This window comes from Lepidochelys kempii, chromosome 2 (genome assembly GCF_965140285.1).
Source record: "Lepidochelys kempii isolate rLepKem1 chromosome 2, rLepKem1.hap1, whole genome shotgun sequence".
Taxonomy (NCBI): Eukaryota; Metazoa; Chordata; order Testudines; family Cheloniidae; genus Lepidochelys; species Lepidochelys kempii.
Window position 1 is genome coordinate 394,758 of NC_136381.1, and position 26,368 is coordinate 421,125.

The 26,368-nt window shown below is 47.8% G+C and overlaps 1 protein-coding gene across 27 annotated transcripts in view; it reads right to left on the bottom strand.

The window, feature by feature from the left end:
* Positions 1-939: 939 nt before the first annotated feature.
* The window catches only part of SCRIB (scribble planar cell polarity protein), a 239,190-nt gene continuing 213,761 nt past the window's right edge, over positions 940-26,368 (bottom strand). For 22 of the 27 annotated variants that reach the window (XM_078851362.1, XM_078851365.1, XM_078851361.1 and 19 more), the window contains 2 exons: positions 18,295-18,346; positions 940-3,100 (listed from right to left, as the gene is read on the bottom strand). In XM_078851362.1, coding sequence (XP_078707488.1) covers positions 2,940-3,100; positions 18,295-18,346 — 213 coding nt within the window. In that variant the 3' untranslated portion in view covers positions 940-2,939. Of the gene's footprint in view, positions 3,101-18,108; positions 18,144-18,294; positions 18,347-26,368 lie in introns of all 27 variants that reach the window. The other 5 variants (XM_078851373.1, XM_078851367.1, XM_078851374.1 and 2 more) reach the window with 3 other exon arrangements.

A 26,368-nucleotide genomic window follows, 5' to 3' on the forward strand; every position in this document is an offset into this window, starting at 1 on the left:
TGGGGGGGCAGTCACAAAGGAGAGTTGGGGGTTGGATGGGGTGGCAGGGTCCAGGGGCGGTCAGGGGACCGAGAGCCAGTGGGGAGGTTGGATGGGGCAGGCGTCCTGGGGGGACTGTCAGGGGGTGAGAAGCAGGGGGGTTGGATAGGGGGCAGGGGGGCCGGGCCATGCCTGGCTGGTTGGGGAGGCACAGCCTTCCCTAACCGGCCGCCATACAATTTCAGAAACCCGATGTGGCCCTCAGGCCAAAAAGTTTGCCTGCCCCTGATCTAGAGAGTGTGTGTGAGACAGTGAAACATGATTATGTTGGCAGGTGACATGCACAACTTCATGTGTGACGGGGGGGATAGGAAGGAGTTCAAGGCGTATAATAGACTCAAGGAGCTCAATCTATGTAGTTTAAGAACAGGTTAAAGGATAATTTGATTTGATCTGCAAATATGTACATGGGGAACAAGTATTCTATAATGGGCTCTTTAGTCTGGCAGAGAAAGGTAAAATACGATCCAGTGACGTTGAAGCTAGACAAATTCAGACTGGAAATAAGGCATACATTTTTAACAACGAGCATAATTAACCACTGGAACAATTTACTCAGTTGTTGTGGTGACCACTCCATCTTGGGCAATTTTTAAATCAAGACTAGATGTTTTTCTAAAAAATATGCTCTGGAAATTAGTTTGGGGCCGTTCGCTGACCTGTTATACAGGCAGTCAAACTAAAGGGGTCCCGCGGTTCCTTCTAGCCTTGAAATCTATGAAAGAAGTCTCAAGATAGGAGAGACCATAGCAGGACAGATGTGATGGACATTGAACCAGAGATGCTGGAAGACTTGCCTTTCTCTAGATTTGAAAGTAGAAGCAGTGAATAGAGAGAGGCCCTTCTAGTGCTTCCCACTGGCCTGAGGAAAAAGCTTCATCCACAGACAGACACAGGCTCTAAAATGTAAAGTAAACTTTATTCTCCTTGAACCACAAAATAGATTTCTTTGGTTGTACAAATTTCACTAGTTACAGTCTTGATGAGCTAATTTTAACTCCGCATCTCTCAGGAGAGGAGAGAGATCAGAGCCTGGCACCCAGGTACCACAAAGGGAAAGGAAAATCACAAGTTAGTCACCAAAACCAATTCATGATTGTATCCAGAAATTGTTCTTGTTAAAAAGCAAATGCTAAAATGAGGTTTTAAAAAGAAAAAGCTCAAATTGCTGATGATGGCAGCAGCCATGGCTGCAGTTTGATAGACTATCAGATTTCCCCCATCCAAGCCCTGTAAAATTAAACATATCAATTCAGTTCAAATGAGCCATGTGATTTGGTGTGAAGAGAGGAGATTCTCAACTAAAAGAAACCGCATCCAGTCATTTAGTAAATGTACAAGCAGAAGTGCCCTCCACTCCCGAGTCACATCCTGGCACTGGGAGGATTAAGGGCCAACTCTGGACTTACTGCTGGCGGCATCAGCAAGTAAGAGAGCACCGATTTGTTAGAGGGAGTGGAAAGATCACTCAGACCATTGCCAAACCAAGCTCAGATGCCTTGCTTTGATTTGGGGCCTGTGTGGATAAGGGCTGCTTAACTTGCAGAGGGCAGTAAGAACAAGAGAAATGACAGTTTCACTGGTAGATACAGGTGCCTAGTCACTGGCGCCATAGCCTTGGGTTCACTTGGTACTGAGGCGGACAGGCTCTTGTTCCAGTCAGGAAGCCAGCAATAACAGACTTGGTGCATGTGTAAAGAATCTCGTTTGCCCTAATCTGCAGGTAAAGCGTCAGGACGCCACCAAGTCGTCAGAGAGAGACCGTAGGATTTGTAGTTAGTGGGATGCATATCTCATTATCCGTTATCTCCTGGAGCTCCCTGCATGGTGCTCACTTCGTCTATGCTCCAACCCCACTCAAAACTCACATTTTACTGCAGTGGTCATGGGCAACACAGTGAGAGCCACCAGCTTCTGCTGCCACCACCATCGCTCTCTGTGTACCATCATCATCCTGCACCCAGTACCCTTAACTTGACCCCAGCCAGTCCACATCCCACCTTCCTGCCTGCACCCCCTACTCTAACCTTACCCCCCGTCTCTTTATTTGTACCGCCTGCTGCTGAGTCACCACATTCTAATCCCCACCTAGTCTGTCCCTACTGCTGTCACATGCAGACACTGCTGTAGCCTCGCACTCCCATCTGCCCTAGTTCATCCATCTCATGTAGGCCACTCTCACACAGGACAGTCAGCACCTGTTCCCCGCATCCCCCTCCCCCGTAGCGTGTTTGCCTAGAATGGACCACAGCCTGTGCGACATGAATTACGTGTGCATCTGAGGGGCAATGCTACTGCCGGAGGAACAGCGTCACACCAAGCCAGATTACCACTGGCCTGGTGGGGGAGTGGCATGGGGACAACGTGTTCTAGAGAGGTCACAGATTCCTGCCCCTGCACGGATAGGACACTCCATGGTTTAGGGGGGGAGCTGGCTTTTAACAAATCAGTGGGATTTAAAAGGGAGTAAAGGGCTGGCCCTTCCTGCTAAGTCACATCAGAACAAAGCCCCCATAGTAGCCACTGAAAAACCCAAGTGGAGGGAATAACAGGTGCAGCGTCACACACCCACACACGTGCGTGCACACACATACACACATACTATTTACAGACTAACAAACTGCTGCTGCCCACTGCCCTGCCCCTCCCACCCTTTGTCAGACATCTACAAGTCCATCACTGTCCTGTTTTGTTCAGCACGTGCCCCAGTGCATTGTGGGTAGCGAGAGAAAAAGGAGGTTCCCAGCCTAAAGGAAGTTCATTAACCACAACGCCTTCTGGGTGCACAGGTCCCAGCCAATGTCAAGGAGGCAGCTGTGGGACCCAGTCCAGTCTGTGGAGTGCAGGAAGTTGTAGAGCCCTGTGCTGGGCTGTCCTGTTGCCCTGGTGCAGCAGACCCTCTATGTGGGGACAGCAGCCTCCAGACTGCGACGGCTGTGTCGGAGTTTGCGCTTGCTGCTGTACAGAGCCATTTCTTCAAGTGCTGATGTGGTGGGTGTCGAGGAGTCATGCGTTACTAACAGCTCCTCTTCCTCTGCTGGCTCATCCTGATCCTGGGGAACTGAGCAGAGACAGACAGACAGTAATCAGAGAGGAGACACAGTATTTCCCACAGAGCAGCATGCCTCTCAGATACAGAGTGATCACTTTGTGAACAGAGACACTGGATTTGTGGCTTAGTACGACAATCTATAATGCACTAACAACCACCTACCCTCGCTCTTCCTTTACTCCCTATGACTGGAGGGGTGTTAACGGGCCACTTCACCTTAAATGGTCTCTTGAACTAACTACTTATGCTAAACAATCTATTCCATCTTATATCTAGCTGTAACACTCTGAGTACCTGCAGAAGAGCTCTGTGTAAGCTTCACAGGTTGTTTCTCTCACCAACACAAGTTGGTCCAATAAAAGACATTACCTCCCCCCGCTTTGTCTCTCTAAGACCCTTCCAGGCAAGCAGCTGGTAAACTGGAAAAAAAAAAATCCCATTTTGGTTTCCCTGAAATGGAATTTTTCTGAATTTCTGTCCCATGAAAAATTTCAAATTTTTAATTTTGTCCTGAATAAGCATTACTTTTTTTCTCTGAAACCTCACAGCTAGCTATGCCCTGTGGTCTCCTAGACTCATTCCCGCCCTCCAGTCAAACCAAACCAAATTAACTGGATGCCAAAGAAAAGTCATTTCATTTCCACTTGCTGTTAGGACCCTTTCTGCCATGGCCAAGGACAGAAGCGTTTGGGAGAGCAATAGGTGTCCCCCTCACTGGACTGGAAAAATTATGGAGCATGTCCTCAAGGAATCAATTCTGAAGCACTTAGACGAGAGGAAAGTGATCAGGAACAGTCAGCATGGATTCACCAAGGGAAAGTCATGCCTGATGAATCTAATTGCCTTCTATGATGAGATAACTGGTTCTGTGGATGAAGGGAAAGCAGTGGACGTGTTATTCCTCGACTTTAGCAAAGCTTTTGACATGGTCTCCCACAGTATTCTTGTCAGCAAGTTAAAGAAGTATGGGCTGGATGGATGCACTACAAGGTGGGTAGAAAGTTGGCTAGATTGTTGGGCTCAACGGGTAGTGATCAATGGCTCCATGTCTAGTTGGCAGCCGGTATCAAGTGGAGTACCCCAAGGGTTGGTCCTCGGGCCAGTTTTGTTCAATATCTTCATAAATGATCTGGAGGATGGTGTGGATTGCACTCTCAGCAAGTTTGCGGATGACACTAAACTGGGAGGAGAGGTAGATACGCTGGAGGGTAGGGATAGGATACAGAGGGACCTAGACAAATTGGAGGATTGGGCCAAAAGAAATCTGATGAGGTTCAACAAGGACAAGTGCAGAGTCCTGCACTTAGGATGGACGAATCCAATGCACCACTACAGACTAGGAACCGAATGGCTGGGCAGCAGTTCTGCAGAGAAGGACCTAGGGATTACAGTGGACGAGAAGCTGGATAGGAGTCAACAGTGTGCCCTTGTTGCCAAGAAGGCCAATGGGATTTTGGGGTGTATAAGAAGGGGCATTGCCAGCAGATCGAAGGACGTGATCGTTCCCCTCTATTCGACATTGGTGAGGCCTCATCTGGAGTACTGTGTCCAGTTTTGGGCCCCACACTTCAAGAAGGATGTGGAAAAATTGGAGAGAGTCCAGCGAAGGGCAACAAAAATGATTAGGGGTCTGGAACACATGACTTATGAGGAGAGGCTGAGGGAACTGGGATTGTTTAGTCTACGGAAGAGAAGAATGAGGGGGGATTTGATAGCTGCTTTTAACTACCTGAAAGGTGGATCCAAAGAGGATGGATCTAGACTGTTCTCAGTGATAGCAGATGACAGGACAAGGAGTAATGGTCTCAAGTTGCAGTGGGGGAGATTTAGGTTGGATATTAGGAAAAACTTTTTCACTAGGAGGGTGGTGAAACACTGGAATGCGTTGCCTAGGGAGGTGGTGGAATCTCCTTCCTTAGAAGTTTTTAAGGTCAGGCTTGATAAAGCCCTGGCTGGGATGATGTAGTTGGGATTGGTCCTGCTCTGGGCAGGGGGTTGGACTAGATGGCCTCCAGAGGTCTCTTCCAACTCTGTTATTCTATGATTCTATGGACTTACAAATCAGTAACTGTGCAGTGACAGTCACACCCATAGGAGAGAGCCAGCTACCTCTGAAAAAAGAAAAGGAGTACTTGTGGCACCTTAGAGACTAACCAATTTATTTGAGCATAAGCTTTCGTGAGCTACAGCTCACTTCATCGAATGCATCGTGAGCTGTAGCTCACGAAAGCTTATGCTCAAATAAATTGGTTAGACTCTAAGGTGCCACAAGTACTCCTTTTCTTTTTGCGAATACAGACTAACACGGCTGTTACTCTGAAAGCTACCTCTGAGGGATTTGTCATCAGGTTACCTCGGTGCAGGCCCCCTTGGGTCATGCCTAGTGCTTCTCCAACACCAGTGCAGTACTGGTCTAGCTATAATGTCCCTAGCACTGTAGGATGTAGTGTTAGGATATAGATATTCAGGCCTGTCTGCAAAGGCCTGTACTTCAAGAATTTAGGTGTATTCTTATCGCTTGGCTAGTTCTAGAGGTATAAAAGAAAGAATCAAAATCACTGTCTGCTGGTGTAAGGGCCTTCTCTTACTGTGACAGTCTGAGGCCCTGTTCTTAGGCTAAGGCCTTTGGCTAAGCAGCAGAGGCAGCCATAAGCTGGGAAGCGAACCGTCACATCCTCACATTCCAAACTAGTCACACTGAAATAAGGTGCTATTGGGCTGTTAGGCACTATCAGGACAGGATTGTATTCCTATCACCTCCAGAGAAAGGGAAGTGCCTAGAAAATGTAAAAGGAAACTTAGTTTGATAGCATCCTGTCTGGCAAGAACTCACTTATCAATAGCTGGGATGTGAAATCCTCGCTTCTGTGTTGTCTTGTCATTGTAGTTCCCACTTTGCTATTGTTTGTCTGTATAATCTCTGTCTGGTTCTGTGATTGTTCCTGTCTGCTGTATAATTAATTTTGCTGGGTGTAAACTAATTAAGGTGGTGGGATATAATTGGTTACATAATCATGTTACAATATGTTAGGATTGTTTAGTTAAATTTCAGTAAAATGATTGGTTAAGGTATAGCTAAGCAGAACTCAAGTTTTATTATATAATCTGTAGTCAAAGAGGAAGTGAGTGGGTGGGGGTGGGCATGGGCATGGGCATGTGGGTAAGGGAGATGGGAACAGGGAATGGGGGTAAGAAAATTGGAATCATGTTTTGCTAAAGGGGGAAATGGGAACAGGGAATGGGAGTAAGGAAGTTGGAATCATGTTTGGCTAAAGGTAGGAATGGAAACAGGGACACAGGTGTAAGGCTCTGTGGTGTCAGAGCTGGGAAGGAGGATACTAAGGAAGGAAACTGGAATCATGCTTGCTGGAAGTTCACCCCAATAAACATCGAATTGTTTGCACCTTTGGACTTCGGGTATTGTTGCTCTCTGTTCATGCGAGAAGGACCAGGGAAGTAAGTGGGTGAAGGAATAAGCCTCCTAACGTGTAGTTGCATGTTCTCTATAATCAGGGCTCTGCCCACATAGTTTTAAATGTCCCAGGATGGGATTCCCACTCCTTCCCTGGGGAAGATTCCCCAGACTGAGAGCTCTTAGTTTGGAATAACTAACAAAACCATCCGAAGCACAGGGCTTGGTGGTGATGGGGGACCTTCAGCTATACAGACAGCTGTTGGGAAAACAACACAGCAGGGCACAGATCATCCAGCAAGTTCTTGTAATGCTCTGGAGACAACTTTTTATTACTGAAGGTGGAGAAAGCGACTAGGGGAGAGGCTGTTCTGGATTTGATTCTGGCACATAGGGAAGAACTGGTTGAGAATTCTAAGGTGGAAGGCTGTTTGGGTGAAAGTGATCATAATATGACAGAGTTCATGATTCTAAGGAATGGTAGGAGGGAGCTAGAATCCAGGATGTGACGGACTGTCTGCGGAGACTGATCAAGCCCTCAGACTGCTACCCTTTCCTACTTCTCCACGTGGGCACAAATGATACTTCCAAGAATGACCTTGAGCGTCTCACTGCAGACTATGTGGCTCTAGGAAGAAGGATAAAGGAGTTGGAGGCGCAAGTTGTGTTCTCGTCCATCCTCCCTGTTGAAGGAAAAGGCCCAGGTAGGGACCATCGAATTGTGGAAGTAAATGCGTGCATACGCAGGTGGTGTCGGAGAGAGGGCTCTGAATTCTTCAACAATGGGATATTATTCCAAGAAGAAGGATTGCTAGGAAGAATCATAGAATATCAGGGTTGGAAGGGACCTCAGGGGGTCATCTAGTCCAACTCCCTGCTCAAAGCAGGACCAATCCCCAACTAAATCATCCCAGCCAGGGCTTTGTCAAGCTAGGTCTTAAAAACCTCTAAGGATGGAGATTCCATCATCTCCCGAGGGAAGCCATTCCAGTGCTTCACCACCCTCCTAGTGAAATAGTGTTTCCTAATATCTAACCTAGACCTCCCCCACTGCAACTTGAGACCATTGCTCCTTGTTCTGTCATCTGCCACCACTGAGAACAGCCGAGCTCCATCCTCCTTGGAACCTCCCTTAAGGTAGTTGAAGGCTGCTATCAAATCCTCCCTCACTCTTCTCTTCTGCGGACTAAACAAGCCCAGTTCCCTCAGCCTCTCCTTGGAAGTCATGTGCCCCCACCCCTTAATCATTTTCATTGCCCTCTGCTGGACTCTCCAATTTGTCCACATCCCTTCTGTAGTGGGGGGCCCCAAAACTAGACCAATACTCCAGATGTGGCCTCACCAGTGCCGAATAGAGGGGAACGATCACTTCCCTCAATCTGCTGCCAAGGCTCCTACTAATACTGCCCAATATGCTGTTAGCCTTCTTGGCAACAAGGGCACACTGCTAACTCATCTCCAGCTTCTGGTTACAGTGGATGATTAGTAGTTGCTGAACCGATAAGAGGGGATGCCATTTGAGATTTGGTTTTGGTGAGTAGTGAGGACCTCATAGAATAAATGGTTGTAGGGGACAACCTTGGTTCAAGTGATCATGAGCTAATTCAGTTCAAACTAAATGGAAGGATAAACAAAAACAGATCTGTGACTAGGGTTTTTGATTTCAAAAGGGCTGACTTTAAAAAATTAAGGAAATTGGTTAGGGAAGTGGATTGGACTGAAAATCTTGTGGATCTAAAGGCAGAGGAGGCCTGGGATTACTTCAAGTCAAAGCTGCAGAAGTTGTTGGAAGCCTGCATCCCAAGAAAGGGGAAAAAGTTCATCGGCAGGAGTTGTAGACAAGCTGGAGGAGCAAGCATCTCAGAGAGGCGATCAAGAAAAAGCAGAAAGCATACAGGGAGTGGAAGATGATAGGGATCAGCAAGGAAAGCTACCTTTTTGAGGTCAGAACATGTAGGGATAAAGTGAGAAAGGCTAAAAGTCAAGTAGAGTTGGACCCTGCAAAGGGAATTAAAACCAATAGTAAAAGGTTCTATAGCCATATAAATAAGAAGAAAACAAAGAAAGAAGAAGTGGGACCACTAAACACTGAGGATGGAGTGAAGGTTAAGGATAATCTAGGCATGGCCCAGTATCTAAACAAATACTTTGCCTCAGTCTTTAATAAGGCTAATGAGGATCTTAGGGATAATGGTAGCATGACAAATGGGAATGAGGATATGGAGGTAGATATTACCATATCTGAAGTAGAAGCGAAACTCGAACAGCTTAATGGGATTAAATCGGGGGGCCCAGATAATCTTCATCCAAGAATATTAAAGGAATTGGCACATGGAATTGCAAGCCCATTAGCAAGAAGTTTTAATGAATCTGTAAACTCAGGGGTTGTACCGTATGACTGGAGAATTGCTAACATAGTTCCTATTTTTAAGAAAGGAAAAAAAAGCGATCTGGGTAACTACAGGCCTGTTAGTTTGACATTTGTAGTATGCAAGGTCTTGGAAAAAATTTTGAAGGAGAAAGTAGTTAAGGACATTGAGGTCAATGGTAAATGGGACAAAATACAACATGATTTTAAAACAGGCAGATCGTGCCAAACCAACCTGATCTCCTCCTTTGAGGAGGTAACAGGTTTTTTAGACAAAGGGAACGCAGTGGATCTAATTTACCTCGATTTCAGTAAGGCGTTTGATACCGTGCCACATGGGGAATTATTAGTTAAATTGGATAAGATGGGGATCAATAGGAAAATTGAAAGGTGGATAAGGAATTGGTTAAAGGGGAGACTACAATGGGTCCTACTGAAAGGTGAACTGTCAGATTGGAGGGAGGTTACCAGTGGGGTTCCTCAGGGATCGGTTTTGGGACCAATCTTATTTAATATTTTTATTACTGACCTCAGCACAAAAAGTGGGAGTGTGCTAATAAAGTTTGCGGATGATACAAAGCTGGGAGGTATTGCCAATGCAGAGAAGGACCGGGATATCCTACAGAAGGATCTGGATGACTTTGTAAACTGGAGTAATAGTAATAGGATGAAATTTAATAGTGACAAGTGCAAGGTCATGCATTTAGGGATTAATAACAAGAATTTCTGTTATAAACTGGAGACGCATCACCTGGAAGTAACAGAGAAGGAGAAGGACCTCAGAGTATTGGTTGATCACAGCATGACTATGAGCTGCCAATTTGATATGGCCGTGAAAGAAGCTAATGCGGTCTTGGAATGCATCAGGTGAGATATTTCCAGTAGAGATAAGGAGGTGTTAGTACCATTATACAAGGCACTGGTGAGACCTCATCTGGAATATTGTGTGCAGTTCTGGCCTCCCATGTTTAAGAAGGATGAATTCAAACTGGAACAGGTGCAGAGAAGGGCTACTAGGATGATCCGAGGAATGGAAAATGTGTCTGAGAGAAGACTCAAAGAGCTTGACTTGTTTAGCCTAACCAAAAGAAGGTTGAGGGGAGATATGATTGCTCTCTATAAATATATCAGAGGGATAAATACCGGAGAGGGAGATGAATTATTTAAGCTCAGTACCAATGTGGACACAATAACAAATGGATACAAACTGGCCATCGGGAAGTTTAGACTTGAAATTAGATGAAGATTTCTAACCATCAGAGGAGTGAAGTTCTGGAATTGCCTTCCAAGGGAAGCAGTGGGGGCAAAAGACATATCTGGCTTCAAGATTAAACTCGATAAGTTTATGGAGGAGATGGTATGATGGGATAACATGATTTTGGCAATTAACTGATCTTTAACTATTCATGGTAAATAGGCCCAATGGCCTGTGATGGGATGTTAGATGGGGTGGGATCTGAGTTACTACAGAGAATTCTTTCCTGGGTATCTGGCTGGTGAATCTTGCCCACATGCTCTGGGTTCAGCTGATCGCCATATTTGGGGTTGGAAAGGAATTTTCCTCCAGGGCAGATTGGCAGAGGCCCTGGAGGTTTTTTGCCTTCCTCTGTAGCATGGGGCACAGGTCACTTGCTGGAGGATTCTCTGCACCTTGAAGTCTTTAAACCATGATTTGAGGACTTCAATAGCTCAGACACAGTCAAGGAATTAAGATGTGATTGGAATAACAGAGACTTGGTGGGATAACTCACATGACTGGAGTACTGTCATGGATGGTTATAAACTGTTCAGGAAGAACAGGCAGGACAGAAAAGGTGGGGGAGTAGCACTGTATGTAAGGGAGCAGTATGACTGCTCCGAGCTCCGGTATGAAACTGCAGAAAAACCTGAGTGTCTCTGGATTAAGTTTAGAAGTGTGTGCAACAAGGGTGATGTAGTGGTGGGAGTCTGCTATAGATCACCGGACCAGGGGGATGAGGTGGATGAGGATATGGTATGGTATGTTGGCAACAAGAAGAAAGCCAAGGAATGTGTGGGCAACAAGAAGAAAGCCAAGGAATGTGTGGGCCCCTTACTGAATGAGGGAGGCAACCTAGTGACAGAGGATGTGGAAAAAGCTAATGTACTCAATGCTTTTTTTGCCTCTGTTTTCACTAACAAGGTCAGCTCCCAGACTGCTGCGCTGGGCATCACAAAATGGGGAAGAGATGGCCAGCCCTCTGTGGAGATAGAGGTGGTTAGGGACTATTTAGAAAAGCTGGACGTGCACAAGTCCATGGGGCCGGACGAGTTGCATCCGAGAGTGCTGAAGGAATTGGTGGCTGTGATTGCAGAGCCATTGGCCATTATCTTTGAAAACTCGTGGCGAACCGGGGAAGTCCCGGATGACTGGAAAAAGGCTAATGTAGTGCCAATCTTTAAAAAAGGGAAGAAGGAGGATCCTGGGAACTACAGGCCAGTCAGCCTCACTTCAGTCCCTGGAAAAATCATGGAGCAGGTCCTCAAAGAATCAATCCTGAAGCACTTGCATGAGAGGAAAGTGATCAGGAACAGCCAGCATGGATTCACCAAGGGAAGGTCATGCCTGACTAATCTAATCGCCTTTTATGATGAGATTACTGGTTCTGTGGATGAAGGGAAAGCAGTGGATGTATTGTTTCTTGACTTTAGCAAAGCTTTTGACACGGTCTCCCACAGTATTCTTGTCAGCAAGTTAAGGAAGTATGGGCTGGATGAATGCACTACAAGGTGGGTAGAAAGCTGGCTAGATTGTCGGGCTCAACGGGTAGTGATCAATGGCTCCATATCTAGTTGGCAGCCGGTATCAAGTGGAGTACCCCAAGGGTCAGTCCTGGGGCCGGTTTTGTTCAATATCTTCATAAATGATCTGGAGGATGGTGTGGATTGCACTCTCAGCAAATTTGCGGATGATACTAAACTGGGAGGAGTGGTAGATACGCTGGAGGGGAGGGATAGGATACAGAAAGACCTAGACAAATTGGAGGATTGGGCCAAAAGAAATCTGATGAGGTTCAATAAGGATAAGTGCAGGGTCCTGCACTTAGGACGGAAGAACCCAATGCACAGCTACAGACTAGGGACCGAATGGCTAGGCAGCAGTTCTGCGGAAAAGGACCTAGGGGTGACAGTGGACGAGAAGCTGGATATGAGTTAGCAGTGTGCCCTTGTTGCCAAGAAGGCCAATGGCATTTTGGGATGTATAAGTAGGGGCATAGCGAGCAGATCGAGGGACGTGATCGTTCCCCTCTATTCAACATTGGTGAGGCCTCATCTGGAGTACTGTGTCCAGTTTTGGGCCCCACACTTCAAGAAGGATGTGGATAAATTGGAGAGAGTCCAGCGAAGGGCAACAAAAATGATTAGGGGACTGGAACACATGACTTATGAGGAGAGGCTGAGGGAGCTGGGATTGTTTAGCCTGCAGAAGAGAAGAATGAGGGGGGATTTGATAGCTGCTTTCAACTACCTGAAAGGGGGTTCCAAAGAGGGTGGCTCTAGACTGTTCTCAATGGTAGCAGATGACAGAACGAGGAGTAATGGTCTCAAGTTGCAGTGGGGGAGGTTTAGATTGGATATTAGGAAAAGCTTTTTCACTAAGAGGGTGGTGAAACACTGGAATGCGTTACCTAGGGAGGTGGTAGAATCTCCTTCCTTAGAGGTTTTTAAGGTCAGGCTTGACAAAGCCCTGGCTGGGATGATTTAACTGGGAATTGGTCCTGCTTTGAGCAGGGGGTTGGACTAGATGACCTTCTGGGGTCCCTTCCAACCCTGATATTCTATGATTCTATGATTAACTTTAGAAGTGTGAGCAACAAGAGTGATGTAGTGGTGGGAGTCTGCTATAGACCACCGGACCAGGGGGATGAGGTGGATGAGGCTTAGAAACTAACACCTTAGAGACTAACAAATTTATTTGAGCATAAGCTTTTGTGAGCTACAGCTCACTTCATCGGATGCATTCAGTGGAAAATACAGTGGGGAGATTTATATACATAGAGAACATGAAACCAAGTCACTTGCCCTCCTGTTCTCATACTTTTTAACATAGAATTTAAGGTCCCCATGACTAAGAGGTTTTTGGGTGATATAGGGCGGATCTCAATTGTTTTGCCCCACACATCCTCCATAACTCTCAAAATAGGTGGGACATGAAATTTGAACCAAGAAATAGAAGAAGACTGTGGATGCATTCGATAGACTTGGTGAAGAATGACATGGAACAAAAAGGTTTAAAGATGAACAAAGCTGTGCAAAATGAAAAGTGATGGAAAGATTTCATTCAGACCCATTGTCGCTGCTGAGCTGATGGATGGAGAAGAATTGTCTATCCTTAGTTGGAGAGAAGCCAAAGAGGTCCTGCCTAAGAGGTTACGTCTCTTGGGGTCCTTATATCTTTGGAAATGACTGAATTTTTCAGCCTATTTGTATTTTTCCTCAACTACAGAACTCATTAAGGACCATGGGCATGGATGGGAGTAGAAATTCTTAAACCCTTTCTGAGGGATTTGATACCTCTTCATAGCTACAATATTTGAGAGAACTGAGAAGGCTAGAATCTTCGAAAGGCCTTTCACAGGCTCTGTGAATCTATGAATGAATGATTAATGTCCCTTTACGGATTAGCATTGCCAATTGCATGGGAAAGTCAGATGGAGAATATTGAAAAGTTTGTGAGCTTTCTCCTATATAATGGGTAGCTCATCATCATACAAGATGATCTGAATGACCTTGTAAACTGGAATAATAGAAATGGGATGAAATTTAATAGTGCAAAGTGCAAAGTCATACATTTAGGGACTAACAACAAGAATTTTTGCTATAAGCCGCGGCTGTATCAGTTGGAAGTGACAGAGGAGAAGAAAAATCTGGGTGTATTGGTTGATCACAGGATGACTATGAACCAGCAATGTGATGCAGCTGTGAAAAAGGCTAATGCAGTCCTAGGATGCATCAGGTGAGGTATTTCCAGTAGAGATAAGGAGGTGTTAGTACCGTTATACAAGGCACTGGTGAGACCTCATCTGAAATACTGTGTGCAGTTCTGGTCTCCCATGTTTGAAAAAGATAAATTCAAACTGGAACAGGTGCAGAGAAGGGCTACTAGGATGATCTGAGGAATGGAAAATGTGTCTTATGAGAGAAGACTCAAAGAGCTTGACTTGTTTAGCCTAACCAAAAGAAGGCTGAGGGGACATATGGTTGCTCTCTATAAATAATCAGAGGGATAAATATCAAGGCGGGAGAGGAGTTATGTAAGTTAAGTGCCAACGTGGACATTAGAACAAATGGATATAAACTGGCCATCAACAAGTTTAGGCTTCAAATTAGATGAAGGTTTCTAACCATCAGAGGAGTCATCGTGGATAGTTCTCTGAAGACGTCCATGCAGTGTGCAGCGGCAGTCAAAAAAGCGAACAGGATGTTAGGAATCATTAAAAAAGGGATAGAGAATAAGACGGAGAATATCTTATTGCCCTTATATAAATCCATGGTACACCCAAATCTTGAATACTGTGTACAGATGTGGTCTCCTCATCACAAAAAAAAATATACTGGCATTAGAAAAGTTTCAGAGAAGGGCAACTAAAATGATTAGGGGTGTGCAGGAAAGATCTAGCATGCCTAAACTTATAGGCCTAAAACTTTGGTCAAGCTAACTGTGTATACAGAGCATAAGAAGAGGGTGAGGAAAATTCCATTGTAGGGCAGTTACAACAGCATGGCTTAAGAAATGTAACCATAGCAGCTAGAAATTAGGAAAGACCATTAACTGCAAAAGAACAAACCTGTCAATAACAGGAAAAGCTTGTTTTGCTGTACTCCAAATAAGGCAAAGCAACTGTTAAAAGCTTACATTATATACCAAACAAGGGAAAACGCAGCTGGTGCAAGTGTGCTTGACCAATTGTGGTTTGGGAACAGAACAAATTTGCGGTAGTCAAGCTTATGAAATATATAGCTGCAACAGCTGTGTTAGAAAGGTAGCTGACTGCAAAAGAACGGACAGTGAATAACAAGAGGGGCCTAGTGGGGGAGACGCTTGTTTTTGCTTTTGACCAGTGTTAATTTTGCAATGTATTCAAAATAAGGTAATTAATATGGAAGTATGTGTAATTTGTCTGTGGTTTTAAGCTTTAAAAAGCTGTGTGTGCTTTGCATCAGGGGGCAGCTACTTCGAGCTGTTATCTACCCTGCGCTTGTAATCAATAAAGGAGCCTCAGGCCTGTTCTGATCCAAACACAACGCGTGGTTAATTTTCCACCACAGGAGTTTGGAACGGGTCCCATATGAGGACAGATTAAAGAGGCTAGGACTTTTCAGCTTGGAAAAGAGGAGACTAAGGGGGAATATGATAGAGGTCTATAAAATCATGAGTGGTGTGGAGAAAGTGAATAAGGAAAAGTTATTTACTTGTTCCCATAACACAAGAACTAGGGGCCACCAAATGAAATTAATGGGCAGCAGGTTTAAAACAAATAAAAGGAAGTTCTTCTTCATACAGCACAGTCAACCTGTGGAACTCCTTGCCTGAGGAGGTTGTGAAGGCTAGGACTATAACAGGGTTTAAAAGAGAAATGGATAAATTCATGGAGGTTAAGTCCACTAATGGCTATTGGCCAGGATGGGTAAGGAATGGTGTCCCTAGCCTCTGTTTGTCAGAGGATGGAGATGGATGGCAGGAGAGAGATCACTTGATCATTACCTGTTAGGTTCACTCCCTCTGGGGCACCTGGCATTGGCCACTGTCATTAGACAGGATGCTGGGCTGGATGGACCTTTAAGTTATTACGGAGAATTCTTTCCCAGGTGTCTGGCTGTGGGTCTTGCCCACATGCTCAGGGTTTAACTGATCACCATATTTGTGGTCAGAAAGGAATTTCCCCCCAGGTCAGATTGGCTGAGACCCTGCGGAGAGGGCGAGGGGGGGTTCACCTTCCTCTGCAGCATGGGTCACTTGTAAATTTAAACTAGTGTAAATGCTGAATTCTCTGTAACTTTAAGTCTGTAAATCACGATTTGAGGTCTTCAGTAACTCTGCTAGAGGTTAGGGGTCTATTTCAGAAGTGCATGGGTGAGATTCTGTGGCCTGCAATGTGCAGGAGGTCAGATTTGATGAACATGATGGTCCCCTCTGACCTTAAAGTCTATGAGTCTACGAATCTAATCAGTCTGATATACTTCACAGCAAACCTAGCCTGGAAGTCATCTGAGGCAGGAATTGGGGTGGATGTCACTGCTTTGTCCAGTGATGATAGGGCTTTTCGAAGACATGGGAGGGAAACGGTTAGGAAGCTCCTGAGGCTCCCAGAGTAACATCCTCTTCCCTGTTTTGCTCTCTATCTTCATCCTCCTCCTGTTCTGGTTCTCGCTCTCTATGGAGACCCATATCACTGGGCGGACAAGGGACAGACCTAGTTAGTGAATTAGATCTGAGTTCTTTAAAGAAGAACAGGAAGGTGAACAAGTTCAAGAGGGCTTAGAAGGGGGGTCCCAAAACACCCAATAAGGCCCAGGTGGAAACTGAATGGGTAAGACCATGGAGGAGATGGAGCTCATGGAGAAGACTAAGAAAGCTCATGGAGAAGGTAGAATGAGCGGGAGATATTTAGGAGGGGTTCTCTGTGATCAGGGAGTGGAGAATGAGAGGATGATGTAGGTCTAGCCAGCAGGCAAGGAATTGGTGATGGTTCCCTGCTTAATTCAGGGGAAAAGGAATGGGCAGGAGACAAGAACTGGTCATGCTCTACAGGCGGTGTCGAGCTCTCTAAGCAAGGGTGAGAGGTTGTTGGCAGTAGGATCAGGTATTGTGGCACCTGACATATTGGGACTGCCGTTGGTATGGAGGGCTCAACACGTGCGTTACATCTGCCAGACCTGTCAAGGACTCCACTGTGGGTGCCAATTTTGCGACTGACCACTTGGCAACAAGGAGAGTTAATTGGTACCAGGCTTCAGTGCTGGGGTGGATTTCATTTCCCTCAGATCTGAGCAGTTGAAGGACTCAGTCATTTTAGACTTTTCAGCATGATTAAGCCCAAGGCCTGACAATTTTGGATAGACAGTGCTATGGCTCTTCTGTGGTCTCTCTGCCCTATCCTATTCTGGGTGCCAAGAGCCTCCCCGGGAATGGAGCTCCAATCTGCCCTTCCTCAAGGTGGAGGTAGTGCCAGGCTTCAGTGCCAGGCTCCCTGCCAGTGCCAAACTTGCCTTAAGGAACGGACAAATGTCAACACAGGGGGCTGCAGGCACTTAGGCCTGGCAGTCTTTGGGTTAGTCTACACTAGAGGAACTACAGCACGCAGCTGCCCAACACAGCTATGCCGCAGTAGCGTGTCTGATTACGCTCCCATTGGCACAATAAATCCGTCTCTGGGAGAGGCAGCGCTGTCCACACTGGTGCTTAGGTTGGTGTGACTTACGTCACTCAGGGGGCATCTTATTCACGCCTCTGAGCGACATAAGTTATACCTGTGTGAGAGTGACAGTGTGCATCTGGCCTTAGGAGTCGAATCCCTAATTACAGGACACTGACTGAAGGGGACCTGTGAGGAGAGGGTGCCTTTCTTAGTCAGAGGGACTTCCTTTGGGATCCAGTGCTCCTCTAATGGACCACATCAGGAGGAAGTGTTTTAGTTGGCTGTCACAGGAAAAACGAGCCCTGGGGGAGAACGGCCAAGCCACCGAGCACTGGTCTGGGACACGGCTGTCACCCAGACTGAAGACACCAACTGTGCTCAATCATGGGGAGTAAGTGCACCGCGTGGTAGACAGGGCTTAAAGCTGTGATACTCTGAGACCACCACTGGTGCGAGGCACCACAAAAGCAAAAGTTTTTTTGTGAAAATGAAATGAAAAAAAACCATGCAGGGTGCATGCTGGCCAAAGACTCTGAGTCCATGTGCATGTGGTCCATGTACATGCACACAGACTCGAAGAAGAACCCTGGTTCTCAAGTGCTCAAATGTTCTCAAGCCCTGCAACCCACCACATACCTCCCATTCCCAGCTGCAGGCAGCCAGGCTCTCCACTCCCACCTAGGACAGTCCCAGGGGACATACTGGGGCATGCACACTGCACACCAAAGTCAGCTGCAGGAGGCCAGACCCTCCCACCCTTTGCCTCAGGACAGAGGCCAGGAACAAACGGAGGCATGCTCACTACACACTACTCCCAGCAAATCAGTCATCATCCAGCCACAATGCAGAAAAATCCTACCCACAATTCAGTGCTGCTGGACTGGAGAGTTCAATCTAGAATGGGACAGAAACAGGAGATTGCTTCAGACAACAGAACAAACTGGATTCGTCAGTGCTCTGTGGACTCCCCAGTACTGTGGCTAGGAGGGTTGATGTGGGGGAGGTGGGGGTTGTATGGCTCCCTATTACTAGGTCAGTAACTTACCTGTGCTATTTGTGTCATCCACGTATCTGAGATTGCCAGCTGCTTCGGGTGACTGGAAGAGAAAAGAGCAGAGGGCAGTGAGCATCAGGCACCGATCATTCTCTCCAGTTGCCTGCCCCAGCACCAGGGACATGGCTGACTGTAGACATAGCCTTTTGCCAAAGATCTGGTGGTAGAGGGGCTGAATCAAAGGAACTCAGAAAGAGCAAATGACCCCATGTTAATGCTCAGTGCCAGAGTTGGGCAGCTTGAGCACTGCCCATGGGCTGGATTCAGGGGAGGAAGGTAGTATGCCCAGCAGGGTATCCCCTTGCTGCCCTAGTTGGATTAAGAGAGAGTGAAATAGGTAGGGCAGGAGAAGTAAGGAGGACAGAAGATGGGGAGGACGGCAAGAGCAATGGGAATCTACAGCCTCCCTGAAGGCCTTGGGCTCTCACCCACAGCCTGCAGCATCTGTTAGACTGACTTCCTCAGCAGCAGAATCCATTCTCTTTTGGTTCAGTAAACTCCTTCCCTTAGATGAGACAGGAAGCACAGACAGCCCAGGGCATGGCAGCAGCCAGCCTGGGGAAGGGTTGCTAGCTGGCAACTGTGAAACTCCAGAGCTCCTGCTAGTTTCAGAGGCCTCGGTAAATGGAGGCACATTTCAGCAAATGGAATTCTTTGCAAGAGATCCTCTTGGCAGCCCCCTGCCTTGGGATTCAAGCCAGAGTGAGACTCAGAACAGTTAAAAAGAAACTAATTTTGCTCAGGGCTATAAGTCTTGAGGTGCTCCAGGGACTAGGCCCATTGCTAGAGTGGGAGGTACAGGGACCTAGCACCTTATCCTGGATACTGAATCTCTGAGCTCTATGGGAAAATGGCTTTCTGGAACAATAAGCTCAGAGTCCTCCAGTGAGTAAAGGAGCTCTCTCCTCCACGACAATGGTTCCACTAGAATCTCTGCTATTCAGCTCTACATACTGCATCCATTGCTAGGGATACACGGCCTGCCTCGTCATCCCTCACCCTGAGGAGAGTGTGTGAGCAGGGGCATTATTGTGATTAGTCACTGACATGTTCTGGGCAGTTGTTTCGGACGGGAGGGGCAAGTGCACTTTGCATTTGGACTAGAAAACACTGAGGGGTTTGTGGTAGTTCCCAGGCTCTGCAGGAGGGAGTTCTACAGTCCTGGGTGAGCCCCAAGAAGCACCAACTCCTGCCTGCTCAAGTTTCACCCATTGTGCCTGAGCAGCAGACTCACTGAGGGTGGGGAAGGTCCTGGAGAGTGAGATGAGCCTCAGGTATCCAGACCCAGATCTGTTCGTGCTTTGGAAACAAGGACAGAGATCTTGGATTAGCTGCAGGGCTCTATGGGAGTGGAGCATGGGCCTGAAGTGACCTGTGTTGTTGAGGAGGCAGATGTTGCCCCAGTGTAGTTTCCTCAGGACTGATGCTTTCTAGTGCCGGTCAACAGCAATGCTGTAATCCAAGCGGACTGGCAGGCCTGTGTGATTAATGCCAAGAAGGGATGTGGTCTCTTCCTAGCCACTCAAAAGTGGTAGGAAGCATTACTCATGGCCATTATTGTGTGAGAGTTCCAGAAGATCTCCTGGCCTGTGACTGCCTGGCCAATCTGTGGGTGTGTCCTCTCCCAGTGAAGGCTGCTCCATGGTAGCCTGTGGGAAGAATGCTCCCCTGGCTTGCATTACCACCTCAGCATGAGCTTGGAAAAAATAATGTTTAATAAGGATTAAAATTAAAAATGATCTGAATCATAGAATCATAGACGATTAGGGTTGGAAGGGACTCAGGAGGTCACCTAGTCCAAACCCCTGCTCAAAGCAGGACCAATCCCCAACTAAATCATCCCAGCCAAGGCTTTGTCAAGCCTGACCTTAAAAACTTCTAAGGAAGGAGATTCCACCACCTCCATAGGTAACCCATTCCAGTGTTTCACCACCCTCCTAGTGAAAAAGTTTTTCCTAATATGCAACCTAAACTTCCCCCACTGCAACTTGAGACCATTACTCCTTGTTCTGTCATCAGCTACCACTGAGAACAGTCTAGATCCATCCTCTTTGGAACCCCCTTTCAGGTAGTTGAAAGCAGCTATCAAATCCCCCCTCAGTCTTCTCTTCCGTAGACTAAACAATCCCAGTTCCCTCAGCCTCTCCTCATAACTCACGTGTTCCAGTCCCCTAATCATTTTTGTTGCCCTTCGCTGGACTCTTTCCAATTTTTCCACATCCTTCTTGTAGTGTGGGGCCCAAAACTGAACACAGTACTCCAGATGAGGCCTCACCAATGTCAAATAGAGGGGAACGATCTCGTCCCTCGATCTGCTGGCAATGCCCCTACTTATGCAGCCCAAAATGCCACTGACCTTCTTGGCAACAACGGCACACTGTTGACTCATATCCAGCTTCTCATCCACTGTAACCCCTAGGTCCTTTTCTGCAGAACTGCTGCCGAGCCATTCGGTCCCTAGTCTGTAGCGGTGCATGGGGTTCTTCCGTCCTAAGTGCAGGACTCTGCACTTGCCCTTGTTGAACCTCATCAGATTTCTTTTGGCCCAATCCTCCTATTTGTCTAGGGCCCTCTGTATCCTACCCCTACCCTCCAGCGTATCTAGCTCTCCTCCCAAACAAACTGGACAAACTGGAGAAATGAAGGTAATGCAAAGTACCCCACTTTGGAAGGAAAAAACGGTTACTCCCTTTTTGTAACTGTTGTTCTTTTAGATGTGTTGCTCACGTCCATTCTGTTGTGTGTGTGTGTGTGCACCCATGTGCACAGCTGTCGAAGACTTTTCCCTTAGCGGTACCCGTAGAGCCGGCTGCGGCGCCCTCAAGGCGTGGTATATTAGGCACCACCAGCCCTGCGCCCTCTTGGATCCTTCTTGCTGACAACTCCAACAGAGGGTCAGGAGTGTGGTTAATGGAATGGACATGAGCATCATACAGAGCTGTCCAGTAGGTATGGTGAATCGGGGCGACCGCTCCGGGCCCTGTGGGCCCCGCAGGCCGCCAGTGCAATTGGCCAGCACCAGGCGCGGCTGGTCCCAGAAGTGATGGGTCGGTCCCAGAAGTGATGGATTCATCACTTCTGCCCTGGGTCCTAGGGATGGTGCTTCCAACACATCTCGAAGAACGACAGTTACAAAAAGGTGAATAACCATTTTTTCTTCTTCAAGTGCTTGCGCATGTCAATTCCACTGTAGGTGACTCACAAGCAGAATCGCAGGAGGTGGGCTTGAAGTTCACAGTCAAGCAGATTGTAGTACTGCTCTGCTGAAACCAGCATCAGCCTGGATTTCCTGGATCGGCACCTGAGTGAGGAAGCTGCCGCCGAGGCCTGCACCCTAGTGGCTTGTCACAAGTGGTGGCAGGGGCACCTTCACCAGTTCATAGCAATTGTGGATACAACTCGTGATCCAGGATGAGATCCTCTGGGTGGACACTGGACAACCCTTCATTCGGTCCGCGACAGCAACAAACAGCTGCGTAGACTTACGGAATGGCTTCATCCTCTCTATGTAGAAGGCCAGAGCCTGCCTAACATCCAAGGTGTGCGGCCTGCGCTCCTCATCCATCGCATGAGGCTTTGGGTAAAGGACTGGAAGATATATGTCCTGACTCGTGTGGGACTGGGAGACGACCTTGGGCAGAAAGGCCAGCGGTGGACACAGTTGGACCTTGTCCTTAAAGAATCATAGAATATCAGGGTTGGAAGGGACCCCAGAAGGTCATCTAGTCCAACCCCCTGCTCAAAGCAGGACCAATTCCCAGTTAAATCATCCCAGCCAGGGCTTTGTCAAGCCTGACCTTAAAACCTCTAAGGAAGGAGATTCTACCACCTCCCTAGGTAACGCATTCCAGTGTTTCACCACCCTCTTAGTGAAAAAGTTTTTCCTAATATCCAATCTAAACCTCCCCCACTGCAACTTGAGACCATTACTCCTCGTTCTGTCATCTGCTACCATTGAGAACAGTCTAGAGCCATCCTCTTTGGAACCCCCTTTCAGGTAGTTGAAAGCAGCTATCAAATCCCCCCTCATTCTTCTCTTCTGCAGGCTAAACAATCCCAGCTCCCTCAGCCTCTCCTCATAAGTCATGTGTTCCAGTCCCCTAATCATTTTTGTTGCCCTTCGCTGGACTCTCTCCAATTTATCCACATCCTTCTTGAAGTGTGGGGCCCAAAACTGGACACAGTACTCCAGATGAGGCCTCACCAATGTCGAATAGAGGGGAACGATCACGTCCCTCGATCTGCTCGCTATGCCCCTACTTATACATCCCAAAATGCCATTGGCCTTCTTGGCAACAAGGGCACACTGCTGACTCATATCCAGCTTCTCGTCCACTGTCACCCCTAGGTCCTTTTCCGCAGAACTGCTGCCTAGCCATTCGGTCCCTAGTCTGTAGCTGTGCATTGGGTTCTTCCGTCCTAAGTGCAGGACCCTGCACTTATCCTTATTGAACCTCATCAGATTCCTTTTGGCCCAATCTTCCAATTGGTCTAGGTCCTTCTGTATCCTATCCCTCCCCTCCAGCGTATCTACCACTCCTCCCAGTTTAGTATCATCCGCAAATTTGCTGAGAGTGCAATCCACACCATCCTCCAGATCATTTATGAAGATATTGAATAAAACCGGCCCCAGGACCGACCCTTGGGGCACTCCACTTGATACCGGCTGCCAACTAGACATGGAGCCATTGATCACTACCCGTACACGGAAGATCGTACACGGCGGCTTTAACATGAGTGCCTTAATCTTGGACACCCTATGGGCTGAAGTTATAGCAACCAAAAAAGAGAACTTCCAGGATAACAGGAGAAGGGAGCAGGAAGCCAGGGGCTCAAAGGGGGGAGGAGGGGCCCTGTGAACCTAGAAAGCATAGGTTCAGGTCCCAAGGAGGGACCAGGACTCAGCATGTGGGTAAAGGCACTCCAGACCTTTCAGAAACCACGCCGTCATGGGATGGGCAAAGACCGACCTTCCTTTAAACAGAGGGTGAAAGCTGAAATAGACGCCAGGTGCACCCTGATCGAGGACAGCGACAGGCCCTGGAGCTTCAGGTGTAGCAAACAGTCTAGGACATCCTGCAGAGGGGCCTTCTCCGCCTGGATACAGTGATCCGTAGACCAACATGTGAACCGCTTCCATTTGGATATGTAAATAGCCCTGGTGGAGGGCTTCCTGATGCCCAGCAAGACCTGCTGGACACCAGTGGAACACTGCTGCTCCTCCCTGCTCAGCCATGCAGGAACCAGGCTGTCAGGTGCAGTGCCACCAGGTTTGGGTGCAGCAGGTTGCCATGGTTCTGGGACAGTAGGTCCGGACAAAGAGGCAGCTGTAACAGGGTGGCTGCCAAAAGGCTCAGGAGCATGGCAAACCAGTGCTGACGAGACCACGCCGGGGCTATGAGGATGACTGAAGCTTGGTCTCATTTCACCTTGAGCAGGACCCTGTGGAGCAGTGGCACCGGTGGGAAGGCATACATGAGTGCTCCTGACCATGGGATCAGGAAGGCATCTGACAGGGAGCCCTTGTCCCTGCCCTGCAGAGAACAGAACAGAACATGTGGCACTTCCTGTTCAGTCTGGAGTCCCCCACCTTTGGAAGACTAGGCTGACCACCTCCAGGTGGAGCAACCATTCGTGGTGAGATGAGAAGGTCCTGCTGAGGCGATCTGCCAGGATGTTCTTGGTACTGGACAGGTGGGCAGCCACCAAATGAATGTTGTGCCACACACAAAAGTCCAAAAGGCTGAGCCCGACAAAGGGCTGAAGACCTGGTGCGACCCTGCCTGTTGATGTAGTACATTGTGGCAGTATTGTCCGTCAGGACCTGCAACACCTTGCCTTTCAGGCAAGGCAGGAAAGCCTGGCACGCCTGGACTTCAGAAAACCAGACTTTGACAACCTCAGGGAACTGATAGGCAGGATCCCCTGGGAGAATAACATGAGGGAGAAAGGAGTCCAGGAGAGCTGGCTGTATTTTAAAGAATCCTTACTGAGGTTACAGGTACAAACCATCCTGATGTGTAGAAAGAACAGTAAATATGGCAGGCGACCAGCTTGGCTTAACAGTGAAATCTTTGCTGATCTTAAACACAAAAAAGAAGCTTACAAGAAGTGGAACAAGGTCACGAACAAGGTCAGCTCCCAGACTACTGCACTGGGCAGCACAGCATGGGGAGGAGGTGACCAGCCCTCTTTGGAGAAAGAAGTGGTTCGGGACTATTTAGAAAAACTGGACAAGCACAAGTCCATGGGGCCAGATGCGCTGCATCCGAGAGTGCTAAAGGAGCTGGCGGATGTGATTGCAGAGCCATTGGCCATTATCTTTGAAAACTCATGGCGATCGGGGGAAGTCCCGGACGACTGGAAAAAGGCTAAAGTAGTGCCCATCTTTAAAAAAGGGAAGGAGGAGGATCCTGGGAACTACAGGCCAGTCAGCCTCACCTCAGTCCCTGGAAAATTCATGGAGCAGGTCCTCAAGGAATCAATTCTGAAGCACTTAGACGAGAGGAAAGTGATCAGGAACAGTCAGCATGGATTCTAAAAGGGCAAGTCATGCCTGATGAATCTAATTGCCTTCTATGACGAGATAACTGGCTCTGTGGATGAGGGGAAAGCAGTGGACATGTTGTTCCTTGCCCTTAGCGAAGCTTTTGACACGGTCTCCCACAGTATTCTTGCCAGCAATTTAAAGAAGTATGGGCTGGATCAATGGACTATAAGGTGGATAGAAAGCTGGCTAGATTGTCGGGCTCAACGGGTAGTGATCAATGGCTCCATATCTAGTTGGCAGCTGGTATCAAGTGGAGTGCCCCAAGAGTGGTGAAACACTGGAATGCGTTACCTAGGGAGGTGGTGGAATCTCCTTCCTTAGAAGTTTTTAAGGTCAGGCTTGACAAAGCCCTGGCTGGGATGATTTACTTGGGGATTGGTCCTGCTTTGAGCAGGGGGTTGGACTAGATGACCCCCTGAGGTCCTTTCCAACCCTGATATTCTATGATTTTCTGATTCCCTGACACTGATATGAAGGGCTAGGTCATGTTGCAGCCAACGGCACTGGGTGCTGAGGTCACCCAGATGGGCCCCCCAGCCCAGGTCCGACATGTCCGAAACCAAGGGGAGTGAGGGTTCCGGGGTCAAGAAGGGGACTCCCTGAAGCACCGACCTGGGATCCCGCCACCAGTAGAGCGAAGGGAGGACATGGCTCGGCACCCAAGGTGTGCCTGCTGGGAATATAGACCGAGGCCAGCCATGTTTGTAGGGGCCTCAGATGAAACCGGGCATGGCTTACCACATAGGTGCACGTGGCCACCATCAGTCGCAGGCACGTGTGGGCCGTGGTGAGAGGTTGGCTCTGAATGTGGATGATCAGGTCAGACATGGCTTGAAAACGTGTTTCTGGCAGGAAAGTCCTGGCCCGCCTGGAGCTGAGAACCGCACCAATGAACTCTATGTGTTGAACTGGTGCTAACATGGATTTTTCTGCGTTTATTAGGAGACCAGGTCACTGCAGATGGAGTGCACCAGATCAAGGCTCCTCTGGACCTATTCCTGAAACCTGTCTTTCATGAGCCAGTCGCCGAGACACAGGAAGATCTGGAACCCTTGTCGCCTCAGGTAACCCGCCACCAGCACCACGCATTTCGTGAATATCCTGGGGGCCGAGGACAGGCCAAAGGGCAGCGCCGTAAACTGGAAGTGGCGCCCTGCCACTATAAAGCGCAGGAAACATCTGTTCCCCTGGAAGATAGAGACATGAAAGTAAGCGTCTTTTAAGACAAGATTCGCTTACCAGTTGCCAAGAACCAGAGAAGGGATGATGGAGGCCAGGGACTTTAGCAAAGCTTAAAGCTTTAGTTTCTTGACTTTAGCAAAGCTTTTGACACGGTCTCCCATAGTATTCTTGTCAGCAAGTTAAGGAAGTATGGGCTGGATGAATGCACTATAAGGTGGGTAGAAAGCTGGCTAGATTGTCGGGCTCAATGGGTAGTGATCAATGGCTCCATGTCTAGTTGGCAGCCGGTATCAAGTGGAGTGCCCCAAGGGTCGGTCCTGGGACCGGTTTTAT